Source organism: Pristiophorus japonicus, chromosome 4, assembly GCF_044704955.1.
Source record: "Pristiophorus japonicus isolate sPriJap1 chromosome 4, sPriJap1.hap1, whole genome shotgun sequence".
Classification (NCBI taxonomy): Eukaryota; Metazoa; Chordata; class Chondrichthyes; family Pristiophoridae; genus Pristiophorus; species Pristiophorus japonicus.
Genome location: NC_091980.1, coordinates 184,562,781 through 184,578,309, shown reverse-complemented (window position 1 = coordinate 184,578,309; position 15,529 = coordinate 184,562,781). Strand labels below are relative to the sequence as shown.

The window sequence follows — 15,529 nt, the reverse complement described above, 5'->3', positions numbered from 1 at the left end:
GTACGGTGCTGCAAACAGTGACATCGCTGAAATATTTTCATTGCATCATGGAGATGAGCACAGATTGGGGACCATGCATTGCTGAATGGCTGAAAAAAACTGGGTACACATTAATAGAGCTGGTAGTCAGTGGCAAAAATAGTTCATGTTCAAAAGTAGTTTTGATTTTTACTTTTTATCGTAAGCCAAATATGAAGACGTTTTCAGGGATATAAATTATATTTTACCTTTGGCAATTGGCCTTACTTTGTGATCGATGAAGTTGTCAGGTCAGCCCAATTGTACATTGTAAATCTTATTCCGCAGTATCTTGTCTCTGAACCACTGCAAATTATATTGGTGACAAAAATGATAGCAGCAACTGGCACTTCTGTTTATTGTGTTTGCATATTTTGAGAATTGCTTTGTCATTTGCATCGACATTTTTTTCCCCTATTCCCTGAGCCCCACACATCTTGTAACTGACTTGCAGTAAGCCTTCTGCCAATGCCACTCAGCACTTGTGCACAGCTTTCCTTTTGATTTTTCCTTTTTTAGTCTCCTTTGATGTTTCCTCAAAAGCTGTGTGCCCAAGATCAGTGACTTAGTTGTGTGGAGCTCAGCTGGTGTCCCCCTGTCATTGCCGTTCTTCTTGTCTGCACTCAAAAAAAACCTATTTCAATCTTCTTTGACAATGGAGTCATTATTGTAATGGTTCTTACTGGGAATATGTAGTCTACCTAAAGAACTGTTTTTCAAAAAAAAAAGGCTGAGATGAGAGAAGGTTTCTCAGTACAATTGTCTTGCCCTGTCATGCTGTCTAATATCACAGGATCCACACTGACCATTTTCAACCCTCTCCTGCTTTGGTACTAAGCTTGTACCCCTGTACTCCTTGAATCAGGAATCTCTCCATTTCTTTGTGAATGGCTCACTGCGCTTTACTCCAGGCTGAATCTAAATATGAAATAGTTAATCCATAGCACAAAATGCGAATGCTCCATTTCTAGCCCAGTGATTTATTGCAAGGGGGATAGAGTATAAAAGCAGAGAAGTCCTGCTATAACTGTACAGGGTATTGTTGAGGCCACACCTGGAGTACTGCGTACAGTTTTGGTCTCCGTATTTAAGGAAGGATATACTTGCATTGGAGGCTGTTTAGAGAAGGTTCATTAGGTTGATTCCGGAGATGAGGGGGTTGACTAATGAAGTTGGGCCTATACTCATTGGAGTTCAGAAGAATGAGAGGTGATCTTATCGAAACATATAAGATAATGAGGGGGCTCGACAAGGTAGATGCAGAGAGAATATTTCCACTCATAGGGGAAACTAAAACTAGGGGGCATAGTCTCAGATTAAGGGGCCGCCCATTTAAAACTGAGATGAGGAGGAATTTCTTCTGAGAGTTGTAAATCTCTGCCCCAGAGAGCTGTGGAGGCTGGGTCATTGAATATATTTAAGGCGGAGATAGACAGATTTTTGAGCGATAAGGGAATAAAGGGTTACGGGGCGCAGGCAGGGAAGTGGAGCTGATTCCATGATCAGGTCAGCCATGATCTTATTAAATGGCGGAGCAGGCTTGAGGGGCCAAATGGCCTACTCCTGCTCCTGTTTCTTATGTTCTTATGATTCCTTTAATATTAATGCTCCCTTTTTCCACCAATAACCAATTTAGATCCCATCTCCGCTCCTGATAACTCAGTGATCTTGGACCTCATGCCACTTTATGAAGAGCAGGGGTGTTCTCCTGGGTGTCCTGACCTATATTTATCCCTCAACCTACATCACTTTTGGAAAAAAAAAACAGATTATCAGGCCATTATCCATTACCATATTGCTGTTTGTGGGAGTTTGCTTTGTGCAAATTTCTGTCACGTTTCCTACATTGCAACAGTGACTACATTTCAAAAAGTACTTCATTGGCTGTAAAACGTTATGGGATCCCCTGAGGTTGTGAAAGGTGCTATATAAATGCATTTTCTTCCCTTTCACTCTTGTTAACTTTTCAACCTGTTTCAATACTTCTGCCTTTTTGTGACTACAATAACAGGTGACTGGATTAGGTAACATAATTGCACCTTTTTGAAAAGGTTGCAGATGACAATGAAATTTGGTATGCAGGTATATTACCAGGAGTTTTCAGAGACTTTGCTGCTATCCCAGTCGTCCTGTGTTGCCTGTAGTATCATGTCCAATACTAATGGACACGAGCCAACTCTTCTGTTGCTCTCTGATTTTATTTTTGGTAAAATGCAAGTTCAGGTGTGGTATTGAGAAGGATTTCTTCTCACAATGAATACCTGGAAAAGATGCTATGATGGCGGGGGGGGGGGCGGGGGTGGGGGGGGGGCGGATGATTTGTAAGCAAAGATGAGCAGGATGGACAGAATGGCCTTCCTGAACTATACTTCCCTGTGTTTGGTTTGTAATAGTTTTTAATAAGTTTAAGAGAGCTTGATGGTTAGGGAGCAATTTAAGGTGAATTAAAAATGTCACATGGAATTGAGATATTAATTTACTTTAATGGTTTTTAAAGTTTTTTACGGTTTAAGTATGTCTGCTTTAATCACACATTCCTGATATGTCAAATCAGTGTTAACACAATCACATTACAAGATCCTGAGCATAACATTTAGTGATCATTTGGCAATGATTAAAGCTGACCAAAGAACTCAATTATGAAATGCTAAATGTCAGAAATGTCAACTCAGCTTCTCCTCCCTGCCTTTCACAGGGATGTTTCTATCCCATTATATTGGTACATCCCAACTTCATGCAATCCTGAGACACTGCGCCACTGGGTGCTGCCACTGTGAGTTCTCTCTTTACTTATTGTGTTTGATATAAACTGTTTTAGACATACAATATTCTGCACAGTTTCTTGCTTTTCAGAGTTCAGCCATGTAGACTAAAATGTTACTTCACACTTTGTTTCCATTTCTCTTGAGCATCGACCGATCTTATAGTATCAGCTTTCCATAGCTAAAGTTAAATGTCCAGGGTAATCCTATTGTGTACCTAAAGTAGATGATGCACTCTGCTTAATACTTTAAAGGGGGTGTTTTGTGCATGTACTTACTAGCTGGAATGGTGTGGACTGGGACAGTAGATGATGTACTAATGGTATTGAGCTGACTTCAAGCAACATGTTTGTACAGAGAGCCACATGGAAGCTCTGTGTGAAATGGTTGGATACATTGGATGATTTTATTTTATTGTTCCGTCATGTTCTACCATTTACAATGCAGCTAGATTTTCCCTACAATATGCAGAGTGTCTCTGCTTAAAGACGTTGGAGTGGCACATTGTATTCCGGTGCAAATACCCTTCACCCTTTCATGGTCCCATCAAGCTGCTACAGTTGTGTAAGACTGCCAGGGATTTTCCCCTCTTTAATGCTTGGGGTGGGAGAACAGCTGTGCATAAGTTTCTTTACAATGATTGTGTTTCATGACCCAGTGACTAGTTGTGATACAATTTGTACTATTGTGTCCGTGTTCTTGCAAACCGACGTGCAATCCAGTATATTTTGCAATCTGTATTTTGGACTCCTCATCCCAATTCTCACTTTTACCTCATTTTCTTCTTCATGACCAGCATTCCTTTAAAGCCAGTGCCATTCGCAGCAGGAGTTTGAAATCTGTAAACATCACAAAAATAAACAAGAATCATAAGCACAGAAGGAGGCTCATTGAGCCTGCGCCAGCCCTTTGAAAGAGCTGTCCAATTAGTCCCACTCCCCAGCTCTTTCCCCATAGCGCTGCAATATTTTTCCTTTTCAAGTATTTATCCAATTCCCTTTTGAAAGTTACTATTGCATCTATTTCCACCATCCTTTCAGGCAGTGCATTCCAGATCATTGAGGTTGCTGCATAGTAAACATTGTTCTCATCTCCCCTCAGGTCCCTTTGCTAATTACCTTAAAACTAAGTTCTCTGGTTATCGATCTCCAACCAGTGGAATCAGTTTCTCCTATCTACTCTCTCAAAACACTTCTTCATTTTGAGCACCTCTATTAAATATCTTCTCTTCTCTACAGAGACCAGTTTCTCTAGTCTCGCCTCATAACTGAAGTCCCTATTTATAAAAATGTTAAGATGAACAGACAGACGCCCTCACAGTATTCGTGCATGATGCACAGATTTACTTTAGTAACAGAAATTATTGATTTTTATTTGTTTCACAGCTACTTATTGTTGGTGGATCCTTTGGTCTCCGCGAATTTACGCAAGTTCGTTATGATGTCCAAAAGGTGAAGAGAAAGGTAAGCAATAGAGGAATCAGCAGGCAATTCATAGCCCTAATCTGCTGTACAGCACGTTAGTGTGAAACTTGCCTTGCAAAATGATTAGCCTTACCAGCTGAAATCTATTCTACAGCTAGCCCTTTCTGTCTTAACTCTGCTGCAGTTTGCATTATTTTCACTGCCTTGTTTGATGTCCAGGATTTTCACTATTACAGAATGTCACTGAGGAACATTTTGCATAACTTAGCTTCTGCCACGTGTAGTAATCGTTGAAGTGCTCCTGTTAATGAGGCCATAATATAACTCATTAAATCAATAACATTGTTAATCCAGGAAATGGAAATCATTTTCGAAGCAGCGTTGCCCCTGTATGTACAGTTCTTTTTCAAATGGCTTAATGAGCTATGTATAGCACAGTGGACATAGACATCTCTCCTTCCTCCCCAATCTGACTTTCTTAAGCTTGACATGTTGGTAATTAACGTAATGGAGGTATATGTCTAAGACAGGTTGTCATGTGTATTTTTCTTTCCACTTTCTCCCTGCCTCTCCTGAAGATGCTTTGCTTTCTGGTATTTTGTCCAGGTGGCCGCTTGTCATGTGTGAGCCATAGCACTGGGTATCAACAGGCTATTCAACTGTAGAGGGAATCACAGCTGAGCTTGATGCTCTCCTCACCTGCTGACCATGCACATGTATTTTCCAGTCTCCAGTGATTGAAAGCTGGATTTTCCTTTAAAAGGCTCTTAAGTCCTCTCTGGGGGGGGGGGGGGTTTAAGCCTGTCTGTGTTTAATTTTTGATAGTTTGGTTGTCTTACACTCCAGATAGTAAGTTAAAGGGGAAAAGATGCCTTCACGAATCTACATTCATTTTATTTTGGTTGCATCTTAGTGTGGGTGAGATAGATATATTAGATCTGACAGGTTTATGTTCTTCACAGCTACCTGATCATGAGCAGAGAAGGTTGTTTCTCTCAAAGCAATAAATCTTCATCTAATCAGTATTTTCATCTCCATCATCATATTTACAGCAATGGCATTGAAAGATTTTAGGATGTGGTATAAGATAAACTATTTAACTTGGTTTCCTAGTGCAGACAAGGGCTAGGTGCTATCTTAGAAATTCAAGTGGTGCTAATGTCTCCTGAACAGATGTTAAATTTAATTCTCAGGTTTCAAGTAACATGTATACCCTGACTCGAATGGAAATGACAAGTTGAGGAAGTGTGAAGTCTTTGCAGTTTGCACATTGTGTTGGTGCATGTTTTTTAGGCAACAAACTATTTTTGTTCAGTATTTTGAAGCAAGTTTCAGTGGGTGCATTTAGAAATCAGATAATTCATCTGCTCGAACTCCAAATTGATACTGTACATCTGCAATCATTGGAGGAGCAATATCAACTGAAAGCCATAGATGTGCTACCGTGTCTGCGATGGTTTTAATTGCTGGCAAGGTTGGCACATTTGTATATAACACGAGGAATATGACGTGGCTGCCAAGTGCTAAGTTGCCCGGCCACTCTTGTGATCCCTCCAACTGGCCATCCCATTGAGAGAGGTTCTTCACTTTTAATACCTCCTGCATTCTGGTAATTTAACATTTTTTTTCCAGTGTTCATCAAATATACCGACAGTTCATCATGTATACCTACAGAGGGAACTCCTTACTGCATCAATATGATATTTGTTTCATGCACCAGCCATTCTGTGGACATTCTTATGACATTACTGATTTAGTACTAATCTTTGCCAAATATATTCAGTTTTATGTTGTGGACTAATCCTCACAGGAAAGTGATGACACTTGCTTTTTAGCGATGCTAATCTTAGCTGACTGCCTTGCAAAATTTTACTAAAGACATAAATCTTTCTGCACCAGGTGTTTCCAAAATCTCAGCAAATTTCAGGACCCATGGCAATTGTTCCAGGTTTTTCTTGCTTTGTAGCATTTGATTCATGTCTTTGAGCACAAGTCTTGGTCTCTGTGCTATTAATTTGCTATAATAGAAGTGTTGGCCTATTCCAGCTGTATGTAAATGTTTCCAATGCAATCCTGGACAAGTCCAATAGCAAATTCACATTTAATACTTGCATTTTTCTGGGGTGGGGAAGAAGGAAGAGAGCCACAGCCTCGTTTGCACCTCAGATAAGGCATTAATCAAGATTTCCGTTGTCTGTTCTGGTTGCTCAGGTGGATGTTAAATATCCCATGACTATTTGAAGAAGAGCAAGCTTTCAGTAACCTCTCTTGTACCATGCCTCAACACCCATTCCTTTATGTATTCCTATTTTTATTTTATCTTCTCCCTCTAAAGTGCCTTGGTACAATTGGGGTGGTTGAACCAGTTGATAAGGATTCAGAACCAGAAAGGGACAAGAGAGGAGAGAAACTGACCACCAAACAATAACTGGATAAACTCATCAAAGAGTATCAATATGAATTAATTGCAGTCAAATACTTCATTGATTTGTAGCATTTATTCACAACTCTATTTATTGAAGCAGTGAACTATTGAGTAAACACCAGTTTTTGCCCAAATTACATGGAATGCTGAATACGCTGTAACTTTAGAATTGACTATAATGGAAATGGAAAATGGTTAATGCTTTTTGGCTGATTTAAACATTTTAAACGTGGACGTCTTAAATAATGGGGACTATATTAATTTTAGGTTTTATGCCCCTGCCCTCATTGTTGCCCTTTAACATTTTCACATTGTGTCTACCATGATCAGCATGTAAGCTTCATAATGGTAAGAAAATATTTTTATTAGTTATTATTTAAATCTTTACATAACTAATCTCATTAGATTTCAAAAAGTAGTTCATTAAGCGAAGTGCTAAATGAGTGTAATTATTCTAAATATGGTTGATGCTTTGCTCTGCATTTGATTTCTGTAATCAGGAGTCTTGTGTCTCATCCCTTCCAAGTGCAGACTTACAGTCCAGTGTGTCACTTGGGTCTTGTGTAACCATTTTGTCGCTACCTCAAAAGAATTTTTGCCATCTGTATGAAACCTATGATTGGTTCAGTAAGTGAATTGTGTCAAGCTCCCTTCTTGTATTCACTTCTAAATCTCATTTGCTATGTAATCCACTCTGATGCCTTCTGGGATTTATGGCCTATTATACCTTTCACTGTAGCTGCCCTGACAATTGCAGCACTTGAAATGAATCTCGTGGATGCCTTCTAATGTTGTGTAAAATGCAGACCATTGAATTATTGTGAGATCTCGTGATCAGAGGATGAGTGTTGTAATTGTTGAATTGACGATTACAATGACCACCCAATACAACAGAAAAAACTGTGTTGGAGAATCTAGTGCACTTGATATCTCTGGAACTGTGAGTCTTTCATTTCTAATTTTTAGTATTACAGTATGCTTATAACTATGTAATATACCATTGGATTATAGGGCAGTTTGAAAATCTTTTCAGCATCATACTGTAATCACCTTGTACCTTCACTTAAATCTTAAAATAAATTAAGCAAAGTGAATTTGCGTTCCTTCATACTGTACATAAAGGAGCTTTCAATACCTGTGCTGAGTTTAGAACTTTCCTATTCAGTCATACATCTGGAAACTTGCAGGCTGATTTCCCAACCCCGATCTTCAGTGTGAGCATGCATTGATCAGCCATGATCTTATTGAATGGTGGTGCAGGCTTGAAGGGCCGAATGGCATACTCCTGCATCTATTTTCTATGTTTCTATGCACAGTTAATTAGATCAGTCCTACTTTGCACAATTGTGTATTCCGAACTTTCCATTGCACAGAGATTTTGTGGAGTAAAAAAAAATGATAATATTGACATGTAGGACCTCATTTGTACTCCTCTGTTACTTGTGATGCTCAGATCTGCAATCTGCTGCTACTAAGGAACAAGACATGAAGTGCCGATTTTCAGATAATTCTAAGTATTATGAGTCAGCAGCAAATGGTTTGTTAGCAAGATTTAAAACCCAGATGTAGTGGACTAGCTGGAACTAAGGGATCTTTAATAGTGCTTTCCCATCAGGAATTTTTGTAGGGGAGGGAGGGTACAGAGATTTCTGCTACAAGATTGTTTGGAAGGAGCGGTGGGATAATTGGCTTTCCCCAATACCCAAAGCTGTGAAATTGTGCCTTGACAACTTTGCCCTATCACATAGCATACAGTCCATGGCCTAAATGATTTTACAGGTGATTGCAAATAAATAAGATCCCAGAGGCAACTGAAAAGATGGATGTCTTGCAAAATTAGCCCTGGTGGGTGCTGAGGACACACAAACTTCAAGAAATATGTATTACTAGACCAGATGATTTAGCCGTGGACTAATATATCGTTTCAGCAATCTTTGTTCAGCAAGTGCATGTTGGCAATGGATTAGAACTTCTGCATTCAGATTCCAGATGATGCAAGCTTTCTAACTCCGTTTCCTAGTTAGAGAACAGTACAAAAATAGATGTTGGGTCACATGGACAGATGGGAGAACTATTTGTTCTGCTACAGTCTAATAAATTTTATATATACATTTTTTATAAACCCACAGCCCTATCAGTTCTCCTAAGTTGTGTAAGATATGCGCATGTTATATGATGTTGCTCACAGTAAGTGAGATGATGTACTGCCTTATAAGGACAGACTCAATACCTTATGCAATTCAAAAGGTTTTCTGCTGCTACGGTGAAGCGACTAGAGCCATGATTTGAAATAAGAACATAACATAAGAATTAGGAACAGGAGTAGGCCATCTAGCCCCTCGAGCCTGCTCCGCCATTCAAAATGATCATGGCTGATCTGGCCGTGGACTCAGCTCCACTTACCCGCCCGCTCCCCATAACCCTTAATTCCCTTATTGGTTAAAAATCTATCTGTCTGTGATTTGAATACATTCAATGAGCTAGCCTCAACTGCTTCCTTGGGCAGAGAATTCCACAGATTCACAACTCACTGGGAGAAGAAATTCCTTCTCAACTCGGTTTTAAATTGGCTCCCCTGTATTTTGAGGCTGTGCCCCCCCCTAGTTCTAGTCTCCCCGACCAGTAGAAACAACCTCTCTGCCTCTATCTTGTCGATCCTTTTCATTATTTTAAATGTTTCTATAAGATCACCCCTCATCCTTCTGAACTCCAACGAATAAAGACCCAGTCTACTCAATCTATCATCATAAGCTAACCCCCTCATCTCCAGAATCAGCCCAGTGAATTGTCTCTGTACCCCCTCCAAGGCTAGTATATCCTTCCTTAAATACTCCAGCACGCAGTACTCCAGGTGCGGCCTCACCAATACCCTGTACAGTTGCAGCAGGACCTCCCTGCTTTTGTACTCCATCCCTCTCGCAATGAAGACCAACATTCCATTCGCCTTCCTGATTACCTGCTGCACCTGCAAACTAACCTTTTGGGATTCATGCACAAGGACCCCCAGGTCCCTGTGCACTGCAGCATGTTGTAATTTCTCCCCATTCAAATAATATTCCCTTTTACTGTTTTTTTTTCCCAAGGTGGATGACCTCACATTTTCCGACATTGTATTCCATCTGCCAAACCTTAGCCCATTTGCTTAACCTATCTAAATCTCTTTACAGCCTCTCTCTGTCCTCTACACAACCCGCTTTCCCACTAACCTTTGTGTCATCTGCAAATTTTGTTACACTACACTCTGTCTCCTCTTCCAGGTCATCTATATATATTGTAAACAGTTGTGGTCCCAGCACAGATCCCTGTGGCACACCACTAACCACCGATTTCCAACCCGAAAAGGACCCATTTATCCCGACTCTCTGCTTTCTGTTAGCCAGCCAATTCTCAATCCATGCTAATACATTTCCTCTGACTCCGCGTACCTTTATCTTCTGCAGTAACCTTTTGTGTGGCACCTTATCGAATGCCTTTTGGAAATCTAAATACACCACATCCATCGGTACACCTCTATTCACCATGCTCGTTATATCCTCAAAGAATTCCAGTAAATTAGTTAAACATGATTTCCCCTTCATGAATCCATGTTGCGTCTGCTTGATTGCACTATTCCTATCTCGATATCCCGCTATTTCTTCCTTAATATTGAGAACAAAATACCAGGGGAGGTCAGAGTTTAATTGATCTTGAAGAACCCTGGCTTTAATCTCTCCATTGTGAATGGTAAACTAAGTCATTGGTTAGACATCGTAGCCTCACATTTCTTGGAAAATTTGAGGAAACTTGTGCCCAACTGATTTACGTCAATTGTACGCTGAAACGTTGCTGCGAGCAAACTTTCTCAATCGTTTGCACCACTTCCACAATTCGTCTGTCAAACCCTGTGTCGACATTGCATAGCCTTGGCCCCATGCAAAATACCAGCTCACGTGAGCTTCTTGGATTTATGCAAATAACTTGCTGGCGTAAACCCACGGCCAAAAATTCAATGGCAGCACCCCCCCGAACTCACCTGGTATCAACTTTCTTCGATATTATGTCTTATATTTTCTAACTGGGACTTGCACTATACTCAACCAAGGTGCTCAGTTTCAGTCTGAGTGCACCCATATTTTTTTCGTGACCTTACTTCCCCTCTCCCCATTGCCTGTTCGGAAGGACTAGGCAGCTGGAATGGCCTTCCCAATGGGCATACCCTTTCTGCGTAATGAGAAAGAAGGGATGCAAAGGTGAGTGAGTGAGCTCTTAGAGTGAGGTATAATGACAGAAGTCAGTAGCCCATTTGCTATATTCCCTACTAGTGGTGCTGCACCTGTGCTTGCTTTAGGCTGCACTGGGGGTGCCTGGGTCCCGGGGCCGGCAGCACTCGGAGCGAGAGTGTTCTGGGGTCAGCTGCATTGGGAGCGTGAGGGTCCCAGGGCCGGCTGAACTGGGGGGTGGGGTGGGGTCCCGGGGCCGGCTGCACTGGGAGCGCGTGGGGGTCCCGGGGCCGGTGGGGTGGGGGGGTGAGGTGGGGTGGGGTCGCGGATGCGGCTTGGGGGGTGTCCCGGGGCCAACTGCACTGGCGGGGAGGTCCCGGGGCCAACTGCACCGGGGGGGGGGGTCCTGAATCCAGCTAAACTGGGGGGGGGTGTCCCGGATCCGGCTAAACTGGGGACGGGGATTCCGGATCCGGCTAAACTGGGGGGGTCGTCCTGGGGCCGGCTGCACCGTTGGGGGGGGGGGGGGGGGTTCCCGGGGCCGGCTGAACTGAGGGGTGGGGTGGGATCCCGGGGCCGGCTTCACTGGGGGTGGGGTCCCGGGGCCTGCTGCACTGGGAGCGCGTGAGGGTCCCGGGGCCGGCTTCACTCGGAGCACGCAGGGGTCTCGGGGCCGGCTGCACTGGGAATATGAATGTCCAGGACTGGCTGCACTGGGAAGTGGGAAGGAACAAATTGGATAGAAGTTTCTAAATGGATCAGCCCACTCTTGAAATGTTTAATGATTGGTTTCTGAGTAAATAAATAAATTAATATTTTCAAACGCCATTTATAAATGCAAGCCTTTGGCTTCTAGGGAGTTGGAGGGAGCAGCATGAGGTGGCCCGGCCCGGAAATCGGCGCAGTCCCGGCCTGCAAGACCATCAGCAGACCGGGACCATTAAAAGGAGCAGCGTGCAGCAGCATACCACTTCAGGCAGCAGCGCTTGCTGCTGCAGGAGGACGACGGCTAATTGCATTGCAGGCAGGTACAGCAGGAGCGTCAAGAGGCGTGAGTTCGGTGCCCAGAAGAGACGAGGGGCAGCATGGGCCGGCCCACAATGCGATGTGTGTGCGCACTAGCTCCATGCAGTACAGCTGGTCTCCAATCGTCTTGGTTAACCCTTGCCACTGGACCAAGACCGAGCTCTGTCAAGCCCGTGTGGGTGGCTGGTGTGCAACGGCCACCACATGTTTAAAAAAATCCATGCACAGGCATCGTCCACCCTTCAAGATGTAGTTTGGGATCTGGAATATTGGGTCCTTCATTGAAACACTGGTGAACTCATCCCTTTTCGGCGTGGAAGCACGTCATCCTCGTTTCGAGGGACCACCTGTGATGATGATGAGAATTACCATCAATGTGTCAAGTTCAAGTCCCGGCGAGTGGGTTCTGGCTCTAATTTGTGGATTGACAATCAGTGGGATACTCACCTACAGTGACGGTGGGTGCCCATAAAACCCTCCCACTGTGTAGAGCTAACCACATCTGTCGGTTGGAATAAAGGTAGTTATGGCCATGGAAGGAGCGTTCAGGTCACAGCCTGTTAGACTGTTCAATGACCTTGCAAATTCTTCCACTACTTCACATTATTCTCTCCATACATACATACATATGAGTCCGTAGTGAATTAACTGTGGAAGAAAAAGATTGGCAGACAAAAGCTCTTGCAAAAAGCAGGTTGAGCAATTTTATCTAATTGGTCACCCTCTTAAAAATAATTGCCTATGACTGCATATATGCAAATGTATTCAATCAGCTAAAATTAATTTGCATTGATTTGGAAAAGCACTGCCTTAAGAAATTTGAGTGTTACATGTCCCTTCACACTTCAGATCAAATGTTACTTTTATAAGGAAGCAATCACTCATGCTGGTTTCTTCTGAAAGAGGGCATGTAAAACCAGGTTATATTAGTGGAAAGCCAAATACACTTGGGGATCCCAGTATTAACTGGGAATGCTCAAATGTGTTCGAACTTCCACAAATCTTTTGACCGGGTTCAATGAGAAAGAAAGACTCTTTTTAAGAGAAGGATGAACCATCTGTGGCTAACTTAAGGATGGTATCAAATTGAAAACAAAGACATACAATGTTGCAAAGATTAGTGGTGGGCCAGAGGATTGGGAAAGTTTTAGAAATCAGCAATGGACGACTTAAAAAATAGTGGCCCTGAAATTCCGACGTTCCCGGGCCCGTACGAAGTTTGTACGGACCCGGGAAAGCATCGGAAAAGCCGTTTTTTGGCGCGCAATGTTCATGCTCTGAAAACCGGCTTTTCCGATCTGTCAAGTTTCTGGCTTGACAGATCATCCGCAGATCGGGAGCGAGGACATTTGTAAATGCAAATTTCTGATATTTACACATACAAATGTCCTCAAAAATTTTGCGCCTGTAAAAGCAGGCGCATAGCCTACTTTTGCAAAGTGTTTTAAAAAACACAAAAACATATAAAAATAAAGTTATGAAAACATATTTTATCATTTAAAAACCCTCCCCACAACAGTAAGTCTATTTTTTAAAACTTTTTTAAAAATCGGGAAAATATATATTTTTTTAAGACATTAATAACTTTAATTTAAATGGATGTTGTGTATTTTCTATTTTTTATTAGTGTTTTGGGTGTGTGGAGCTGTGTTTTGGTTGTGTGGAGCTTTTTCTCAATCAATGTAATAGGAGTTTAGGACCTTACGGAACTCCTATTACTATGATACTTTACCTGATTGGCTACCCAGAGCCATGTGACTCCAGCTCAGTCCCGATGTGCACGCGCTGTGACTCGCAGTCAGCTCAGGCCACAGCATCGGAAAGTCGAACGTGGGCAGCAGCTTAAGGTAGATGCGTATTTTTTCTCTAAAATGCCCGTGGGAAGTCCAAAACGGAATTTCAGGGCCAATAAAGAGAGAGAATAGATTATGAGAGTAAAGTAGCAAGAAATATAAAAACAAGAAAGTAAGAACTTCTACAGGTATATAAAAAGTAAGAGTAGCTAAAGTAAATGCTGGTCCCTCAGCGGGTGAGACTGGGGAATTAATAATGGGAAATAATTTGTATCGGTCTTCATGGTAGAAGACACTAAAAGCATCCCAATAGTGGATAATCAAAGGGCTATAGGGAGGGGGGGAACTTAAAACAATCACTATCACTATGAAAAAAAAGTACTAGCCAAACTAAAGGTGGACAAGCCCCCTGGACCTGATGGCCTGCATCCTAGGTTCTTAAAAGAAGTGGCTGCAGATAGCGGATACATTGGTTGTAATCTACCAAAATTCCTTGGATTCTGGAGAGGTCCCAGCAGATAGGAAAACTGCAAATGTAACGCCCCTATTTAAGAAAGGAGTGAGACAGAAAGCAGCAAACTATAGACCAGTTAGCCTAACATCTGTCATTGGGAAAATGCTGGGGTCCATTATTAAAGAAGTAGTAGCAGGACAATTAGAAAATCATAAAAGTCAAGCAGAGTCAGCATGGTTTTATGAAAGGGAAATCATGTTTTACAAATTTGCTGGAGTTCTTTGAGGATGTAACGAGCAGGTAGATAAAACGGAACCAGTAGGTGTAATGTATTTGGATTTCCAGAAGGCATTCGATAAGGTGCCACATAAAAAGTTACTGCACAAGATAAGAGCTCATCGGGTTGGGGGTGATCTATTAGCATGGATAGAGGATTGACTAACAGAAAACAGAGAGTCGGCATAAATGGGTCATTTTCAGATTGTCAAATTGTAACTAATGCAGTGCTGAGGCCTCAACTATTTACAATCTATATTAATGACTTAGATGAAGGGACTGAGTGTATTTTAGCCAAATTTGCTGATGATACAAAGATAGGTGGGAAAGCAAGTTGTGAGGAGGACACAAATAATCTGCAAAGGGATATAGAGAGGCTAAGTGGGTGGGCAAAAATTTGGCAGATGGAGTATAATATGGGAAAATGTGAGGTTATCCACTTTGGTAGGAAAAATAAAAAAGCAAATTATTATTTGAATGGAGAGAGATTACAAAATGCTGCGGTACAGAGGGATCTAGGATTCCTTGTATACAAAACACAAAAAGTTAGCATGCAGGTACAGCAAGTAATTAGGAAGGCAAATGGAATGTTGGCCTTTATTGCAAGGGGGATGGTGTATAAAAGCAGAGAAGTCCTGCTACAACTGTACAGGGTATTGGTGAGACCACATCTGGAGTACTGCGTACAGTTTTGGTCTCCTTATTTAAGGAGGGATATTCTTGCAGTGGAGGCAGTTCAGAGAAGGTTCACTAGGTTGATTTCTGGGATGAAGAGGCTGTCGTATTAAGAAAGGTTGAGCACGTTGGGCCTATACTCAATTTTCCCCGAGCCCGTTTTCTAACGTACTTACCCGAGTTGCGCCGCTTCATTACGCCAGGAGATGCTCCAGAAAAAAATCTTCCTACTTTCGTCGCTGTTTGGCCTCTTCTCTGCAGCCGTGCAGCGTGGCTAATCGCCTCGGGGGTGGAGCCTGTGTTCTGCGCTGGAAAAATGTGCCGGGACATCTGTGCATGCACGGTGGAAAAAAAGTGACGTTCCTGACGTCTCTGAAATGGCCGCGCATGCGCAGTAATGCTCCAAGCATGCCAGAAGGAGTGCTGTGTTTCTGTTGGCGGGCAGGATTAAGATTGTGGGCCGGCATCAAAAGAATG

At 42.3% G+C, this 15,529-nt stretch overlaps 1 protein-coding gene across 3 annotated transcripts in view; it reads left to right on the top strand.

Moving 5' to 3' along the window:
- The window catches only part of cox16 (cytochrome c oxidase assembly factor COX16), an 85,486-nt gene that overhangs the window by 17,134 nt on the left and 52,823 nt on the right, over window positions 1–15,529 (top strand). For all 3 annotated transcript variants that reach the window (XM_070878892.1, XM_070878893.1, XM_070878891.1), the window contains exon 2: window positions 4,166–4,243. In XM_070878892.1, coding sequence (XP_070734993.1) covers window positions 4,166–4,243 — 78 coding nt within the window. The remainder of the gene's footprint in view (window positions 1–4,165; window positions 4,244–15,529) is intronic.